Raw genomic sequence first — 8845 nt, 5'->3', positions numbered from 1 at the left:
ATTAAACTAGAGTTAAGGATAACCATGTTTTTTAAGACGGAAACTGTAAATGTTTACGTTCTTATTCCAAACCACTGCTATATGGCCATCATAACCAAGCTTCTTTATTAGCCAAATGCTACACTGCCCATAGGAACACATAAGTAGATTAAACTGAGCATGCACAAATTGCAAGATCACATAGACAGGAGAACTGTCTGTGTTGTCCACATAATTAGGCATCTTGCTTTGAAACGTAATAACGATAGGAAAATGTATATGGTGAGGGGTGGTGCAGACACCTTCATTGCCAATAAATGTTAGCTGTGACATTTATTTCATATCAATCCACTAACGATTTCCTATATTGATATGTAAAAAACCATACTAAAAGTATGAGTACTTTCAAACAACATATGCAGCTGCTTCCATGGTTGTTATTGTAGGCTACAACTGCCTGATTATGAACTAAGTGGGAGAGGAAGCCTGGCTCAAAAGAACACAGATGCAAGGCAATTGCATCATGTGGAGAAATCAGTGAGTAATCTGTATTGATAGGTCACTACTGACAACCGAGCCAATAAAATCAGAGCATGTGCCTCAAAATGACGTTATCGTTAGGACTCGAATCGTAATCCTCTCATTTCGTACCTGCATTAATGTGTCTTTTCCATTCAAAAAACTCCTCAGTGAACTAAGAGTGGGTCCCAAATGGTGATCTAAGAGCACGGCTTTTAACCATAGCCCTATGGGCCCCCACAAACTAAGTGCTCGATACTCAACAGATGGTCCACAGGCCGGATCCAGACCCAGAGAACGGGGTCAATACGGACCGCGGATCCCGGCTAAAAAATTAAAAATAAATTGGAACTCAGTCGGACATTGACGCTTGGTATCATATGAAAACACATTATACGTGGCGAAATGGGCACAATTGCAGGAAATTAGCAATTTCTCTCTACCAACAAGAGGGGTGTGAACGGTTTGAAAAGTTTGGGATCGTATGGGTTGCAAGGTGGGGGTTTGTTACTGCGCATTCAGACCTTGCCACCTAGCAAATTTGTGTGACCGGACCTTCTCAAATAGTATTTTCTCTAGAGAGAAGAGAGCTGTACTGTAAACCCCTCTACACAGTCATAACTCCCACCACCCCAAACAGTGCCCTTCAGTAGCTGAAACGCCTCCTCTCACCTGCCTGCCAACTCTGTTGTTGTGGAGCCTCATCCTGGCATGGATGTCCTTGTAGGTCTCGCGCGAATCCAGGAAGTCCCGGGAGAACTTCTCCCCAAAGTCCACATCGGGGCTGCAGCCTCCCCACTCCCAGGAGTCCTGAGACCCGGGCAGATCTGCAGGGAAGTGCTCCATGACACCGTGCACCATGCCCTTCCCGCGGTGTATGGCCTCCAGTTGCAGCCGGTTCAGTTTGACGCGGAAGGCCTCCTCGTCGCCTCTCCGCTTCTCATCACAGCCGCACGCCTTCAGCTTCCCCATGGAGCAGGCGTTGGACACGGCGTGGACCACGCCCGCCGCTGCGATGGCGTATGCAAAAGCACTCTCACGGAAACCTGGGGGTGGGGGGGGTGGAGGGGAGAGAAAAGAACAAGGGGTCATGTGTAAGATCGAGATAGGATCCTGCTGTACACCGTTTGATTCCTACTGCATATACAGTACAGTGCAGTAGATGACTATCTGTTGAGCTGAGGAGAGGTCCAATGAGCCTGCAGTACCAGTATGAAACCCCGCCGTGCCTCACTACAGAGGCAGAGAAACATCTGGGACAATAGCAATTAATCCCAAACACTTGCATGTCTCCAGGCTCAGAGGCTGAAAGTGAACAGACCCCCACCATCAACCATCCTTTCAACACAAGGATCTGACAGTGATCATAAGCAGGGATGGAAGTGGCCGATGATGGTGCAGAATATATGAGCACCGTATTGTTAATCCCCTTTAAAGCTCTCGCTTTATTGAGCTCTCCGGCATGTTTACAATTAGCCTGGCTACTGTTGGCAGCCGTTTGATCTGCCTGCCATTTCCAATGGGGGAAGGGGGGGGGGATTCTGATTCAAGTTAAGCACGGGTAAATGGAAGGCATTTCCCTTTTTTTTACGCATTTTTCTCTCTATGCATATTCTGACCTTGAACCTAAGCATGAGAGCAGCGTGCTATTCAACCGCTATTCGTTGGAGGCGGAGGTCAAAGAAATGAAGGTGTAGCAGTGGTGTGTCTACAGATATACTGTATTCTGACCTTGATTTCATGCTCTCATAATTCCACCACCGTAACGCACAAAGATCCCATGGATAAGGTTGAGGGAACCTGCCGGTTCCAAAAAGCGTCTCCTTTATTATTTCGCGATAGAAATAACAGCATTCTCCATGTACTGTCATTTATAAATTGATAAGAGCTATTGATAAGAGCTAGGTAAATGTGTAATCTCTTTGGAGAAGGGGATTGTAAATACACATACTGTACAGTGCCTTCAGAAAGTGTTCATACCCCTTGACTTATTCCACATTGTGTTGTGTTACAGCCTGAATTCAAAATGGATTAAATATATTTTTTTGCTCACCCATCTACACACAATACCCCATGATGACAAAGTGAATGCGTTTCTAGACATTTTTGCACATTTATTGAAATTCAAAAAAACAAAAAAATCTAAATGTTTATAAGTATTCTCACCCCTGAGTCAATACATGTTAGATTCACATTTTGCAGCTATTACAGATGTGAGTCTTTCTGGGTAAATCTCTAAGAGCTTTGCACACCTGGAATGTACAATATTTGCACATTATTCGTAAAAATAAATGTCAGCCATTTTCAAGTCTTGCCATAGATTTTCAAGCCGATTTAAGTCAAAATTGTAACTAGGCCACTAGCTTATGTTTCTTATGCCTAGGGCAGGGACCTGTCCCACGTAATGTATATACATATGTAATAATTCCACACATCTTTGACAGTGGATCCACACGTGTGTAAGGTGATTCTGAGGGTTTTTCTACAGTTGTGCTAGAGAATCTTAACATTGTTACACCAAGTTAATGGGCCTAGTCTTTCTCTGTCCAGTGCTCCCCATTTACAGGGTAACAGGGTATCTGTCTATACTGTACTCTCCTTACTGCCCGTCAGACGTAATAGCCTGCAACCATGACTCGCTGAGTTCCTGTAAAACCATCCCTTCTCAGAATAACTCACTGAAGAGAAATGTTGTGTTATTAAACAAACATGTTTAGAATATGTCAAATAAAATGTTAAATTCAAGACTTTAAAGGAGCAATCCGCAGTTGAGACATCCATTTTTGGACTTAAGTAGTGATATGTACCCATTGTTTCTTGAATAATATAACTAAGCCTCGTGTGCTTAGTTAAACTGACATACCCGATCAGAACCCAAAGAATAGGCTTGTTTTGCTTAAATGTTTGTAAACAAATGAAATGTTAATAAACACTATAGCCTCAAAACACGGTTAAAACTATAACTGATGTCATGGATGGTCAGTCCTTGCATCCATACCTCTGTCTATGAACTTGAGAATGGTTGCATTTCTCCAGACCTAACCTTCAGATTTTTACCGAAACAGGGGCAGGATAAACGATTTGAGATTGTTTCAACTGCTGATTTGCCCTTTAAAGCTTACAGTTTGAGTCCAAATCCTACAGCCAAACAGCCCTATTTGTCACCATTGTAGAGATGCTCAGTTCGGCCTCCCGAGTGGTGCAGCAGTCTAAGGCACTGCATCGCAGTGCTTGATGCGTCACTACAGACCTGAGTTCTTCGACTTTCCCGAGGCCTTCGCCTCTCCCGAGTCCGTATGGGAGTTGCAGTGATGGGACAAGACTGTAACTACCAATTGGAGATCACGAAATTGGGGAGAAAAAGGGGTTAAAAATACTACAAAAAATAAAAATGTTGAAAAAAAGAGATGCTCAGACACAAGTCCTAAACTGGACATGACTCCAGTTCAATGCAGATTTTTTTTGTTATACCTTAGATGGAGCACATGATTAATGAAAAACTGTACTGCACTGTTCAATCAGATGTGAGCCGGTAATGTCTGAAATTTGCACTATTCACAAAACATGTTTTAAAAAAATGCTACCATGGCTAAAAGAAAAGCATCCAAAGGGTTTAGGCAGGGCTTCCGAAACGTTTTTTTGGTCCACGACCCCATTTTGATTCCCCATCAAATTTTACGACCCCACCATGTAAAAAAAAATGATGGAATCAACGGCCAATGTTGACTTTTTTAATTGGGGGCTATGACAGTCTATTACAAATCAGTCGGACAGTACTTTTGACAGTATTGAAATGCATCAGAAAGGTATTGGGAGTATTCAGGTAATAATTTTGTATGACCTTCTTGTATGATCTTGTATGATCTTCTTTGATCTTCTTTGATCTTCGCCCCCCAAGGGTCTGATTTAGTGCCTGGTTTCTTTGATTGAGGTTTGTGGCGATTGTAGAGGGAAACAGAGTCTTATCTTTCAGTGATTGTCATAATATTTTGGATCGTAGCCCTTTCATGCAGTTGATGACCAAAAGTGCCATCTTTGGCCTCATGGGTGGATTTCATAATGAATAAAGATATTTATTTTTTTAACTACAAAAATCAGATTTTTTCTTTGTCAAATGGTTTTGTTATATTTCATTCTTCTGTGATGTATATAAAGTGTAATATTGGGATGCAAACCAAAAATTGAAAACATTTCAACTCCATATCTGACATTTTTGGAAATGCTGGTTTAGATACATAAGATATAGTCAATGATGTTTCATTGATCATCCCCTATTCACGCACATGCATACGCACGTACACGCACGTACACACGCATGCAGGCACGCACACACAGAGTACTTTTTCTCCCTCTCCATCTTGCCATGATTCCATGGGGGGCGGAGGACAGCACTTAGATGCAGTCCAGAGACACAGACATGAAAATGCTGTTTTAGATTTCCTCCCAAGCAGGCTGAGGCGAGAGACCTGGAACAAATCAGTCTAACAAATAATTTAAAATGAGAGGCACGCCCGGCTGAACTGATGGCTGAGGAAGTGGGAAAATTAATTAAAGATTAAAGAAAACTGTCACTTTGTCTTACAGAAACCAACTAAACAGGTTTATGTATTGCCACTGAGAGTTGGGAAAGTGCTGAGAGCAAATTCACAGCACTTGCACTGGCAGAGAGTAAAAGCACTAGCCAGGCCTCGAGAAGGCTCACTTTATGTGTCTCATTGGCTTTTTAGCTTAGCTTTAATTCCGGTTAATGTAGAATTATGGCCCTATAAAGTATGTCAGAATTAATCAACAAGCAGATATATGTTTGAGGTAAAGAGGATATGACATCCGTTTCCTGTAGTAAAATGAGATATCCAAACAAACAATTAGTTAGGGCATGCATAATATGCTGCATTTGTAAAACCCCACTCATAAAAGCATTGAAATAAACAAAGACTCACATTACTTAATAGCTTTATTTCTGCCATCGGGCTACTTACTTACTGTATGTAAAACGTAGTACAAGAAAACATATTTTCATGTATCTGCAACTATGCAACAAAAAATTCATTCAGTATGCATTTCTTAGCGGATGAATCACCTCATTTAAAAGTGTCTGTTGATATCTATCATTTAGAGTTTCTATGCCTCAGGAAAAACATACCCGTCCATAACCAAGTGCCAGAAAACCAACAACTCTTCCAATAATGATAATGACAAACAGCTTTGTGAGTCAGTGTGTGAAGTGAATGAGTAAAGGGGACCTGTGGTAGAAGTCCCAAATGGTACCCTAGTCCTTTTATAGTGCAATACCTTTCATAAGAAGGGCATTCTATAGAGAATAGGGTGCCATTTGGGATGCAGGCGTTGTAATCAGAAGCACCCTTTTTAACTAAGGGGGTTCCCTACCCCGTACTTTCTGTAAGGTGACTCACCTCGTTTGAAAACCACACTATCGTATGGGATCTTGTTCCTGGTCTCCAGGCTGGAGCAGTTCCACCTGTGTCCTCTGAACTGATGTTGGCACTCATGGATGGCGATCTGGATCCCTTGGATGGCCGAGGCGGTGACGTCGGGGTTTCTCATGCACACCTCCAGTTGTCTGCGGTTCAGTCCAGGCAGGGTCAAGCAAACGGTGTTGGCGTTGAGAATGGGGTCAATATTGGGGATTTTCAGCCCTAGAATCTCATTGGAATCTACCCTGGAACACAGAAGGTTTGATGTTAAGGTGTGCCTGTTCTGTAGTACATGATTGATACTTCTGTGCCCCGTAAATCATGTGTAACAACCGTCATTCACAAGACAGGAGTCAGGTGTTTAATAGTATTACACTTCTGAGAGTTTATGGTTGTAAATTGTTTCTGACAATATTGACTCAGAAAGCATTGGAAGGTCTGAAAGCGGTACATTGTACAGTGAGGAAATAAAAAATATCTGTTTTATTATTATTGTGTTATGCATTCTTAAATATATTGCCTCCTGCACACACACACACACACACACACACACACACACACACACACACACACACACACACACACACACACACACACACACACACACACACACACACACACACACACACACACACACACACACACACACACACACACACACACACACACACACACACACACACACACACACACACACACACACACACACACACACACACAATGAAGTTCATTACATCAAATTCCATTTGTGCAATCATTCATATTTGCTGAGTTGTTACTGTCATCATAGTATTGACCAATAAAACATGTATAAACATGTACCAATCAAACACCAATAAAACAAATAACAGATCGCATTTTCCCAACCCATTTTGACCATGTCTCAAAGCACTCTGTGACAACAAACTTGAAAAATTGCAGTCTGGTATTGAATGAAGGGGCATGTCACAACAGAGGATGGAACCACATGTTGGCAAGAATGACAAAATAAACACTTATCCCACAAGTGTGGGATAACTTTTCAAGTCAATAAAAAAAATCCCAGAAAAGTACTTGGGAACATTTATGTGATACAGCATCCTGATCTTTAAACAAGTATGAGTAAATACATATTTCATAACCCTTTCATTCAATGTTGGGTTATTACAGCATCCAAAATAGCTACCTACACTGACCCAACATGGAAGGAACAAAAGCCTGTTTTATCTGCAATATTATACTTATTATGTGATTATAACAAACTGAACCCCTCTTAATGTTAGACAAACAGGATTTGCAGAGCTAAAACTTGTTTTGAGTTATTTATTGGACAGTACTATAATTGCACAATATGATTTGCAAACAAAAGCAATACCTACAATGAACCTGATTGCGCCTTCATAGATTAGCATGGGTTAACTGTAGCTAGGTTATGTAATTAAAACACACCTGAATGATGTAGCAACTGTATAAATACTTGCGATGCAAACTTTATATAAACACTGGCACAATTATTTATTTTTATTAACTTATGTATGAGTACATCTTGAAGATGAATAACCATGCCGGTGAAAGTAGAAGGCATCCAGCTACTATTCAAATAAATGTTCAGGTAAAATATTAAAGTAAGTAAATTAAACTTCTCAACTCACCTTTGATTGAGCAGAGTGATAGCCATCAGAAGACATATTAGGCGGCAGAATGAGAAATCCATTGTATGGCTCGTTTTTGACCAAAGATACGTGCAGAGATAGAGCGCGTATAACAAGTTTTATGTCCCTCTAAAATCTGACAGCTTTATCAAAGGCTCGTCCACTCCAGAGTTCCCGGCGATGGAGTTTGAGGATGACAGGTCCCGGGTTCAAGTGTGTATCTGATTTGACATCTGATAAAAGGCAGACAAAGTGCTGGATGTATCCTAACTACTGCAGGACAAGTGATTTAAAGAACGAAAAAGTTTGACTGCACTTTCTTATAACTTATTGAATGAAGATAAATTCGAAGTGAGTTGACTGAACACTCTTTCATGCTATCTCACATCTGCGCAAATGTACGATAGCTCCGCCAAGATATAAGCATTGGAATCCATCCGAAAGCAGTGGGTGTACTAACGCGCACTATCTTGAGTCTCGTTGACTTGTGATGTTTTTCTTATAGCCTACTGATAGCATTCTAAACTACAACACTTAGCACTTTGCCAGCCCACTTCGACGTCACCCAGAGCAAAGAAAAGCGACAGAAGAGCGCAAGTGTCTTGTTAAGGGATATGGAGATTCCCAGATAAGAGGTCTAAATGGGTCGGTCTGGGACAGCGGCAAAGACTTTTAGTCCTCTTTTCTTATGATGATGATGATGGTGAGATTGAGAAGGATGATACAACAAAAAGTTCATTGACTTACTTTCAGTCAGAGAATGAGTTGACGTGGGAGTGATCGGGCTGCACTTTTATGAATAACAATCAATAATCCTATTAATACATATGATGACATTGTAACTTTTCTTCCTGACTGGAGTTACTTTATAGTTGTTCAACCCTAATTTGAATGTCCATTGATTTATTTTCCTACGAGCTGTATTGTCGAAATACGAAGTTGTTCCAAGCCATGTGATTACGTATATTATTAGGCTTTGAAGAGAGCAGGTGGGATGAAGTAATGAAACCATTTAACCTTTAGCCACCGCCACCGCCATCAGTGTAAAGTACCATTCTGACAATGTGAAGTCACAACCTGAGTTCATATGGTCTGAACCTCTCTATTTGACTGGGAGTAGATACATGGCAATTGTCCCACTGTCTGCTTCATACTACTGCAGATAACCACGACTGTGAGCCATTACGACTGAGTCAACTGTTATGACTCACGTATTACTTTCCTCAGGTCACATACATTACAATATACAAATTTCCTCTCAGAGAATTAAATAGCAAAATG

At 41.1% G+C, this 8845-nt stretch overlaps 1 protein-coding gene across 1 annotated transcript in view; it reads right to left on the bottom strand.

The window, feature by feature from the left end:
* LOC124016096 (protein Wnt-10a) overlaps positions 1-8088 on the bottom strand; it is an 18177-nt gene extending 10089 nt beyond the window's left edge. Inside the window, exons 1-3 of the mRNA XM_046331657.1 lie at positions 7565-8088; positions 5913-6178; positions 1171-1544 (exon numbers count right to left, since the gene is read on the bottom strand). Coding sequence (XP_046187613.1) covers positions 1171-1544; positions 5913-6178; positions 7565-7626 — 702 coding nt within the window. The 5' untranslated portion in view covers positions 7627-8088. The remainder of the gene's footprint in view (positions 1-1170; positions 1545-5912; positions 6179-7564) is intronic.
* Between the last annotated feature and the right edge of the window lie 757 nt (positions 8089-8845).

Source organism: Oncorhynchus gorbuscha, linkage group LG01 (assembly GCF_021184085.1).
Source record: "Oncorhynchus gorbuscha isolate QuinsamMale2020 ecotype Even-year linkage group LG01, OgorEven_v1.0, whole genome shotgun sequence".
NCBI classification, from domain to species: Eukaryota; Metazoa; Chordata; class Actinopteri; order Salmoniformes; family Salmonidae; genus Oncorhynchus; species Oncorhynchus gorbuscha.
Note: the sequence above shows the minus strand (reverse complement) of the source record. Positions and strands in the feature narration are given on the sequence as shown.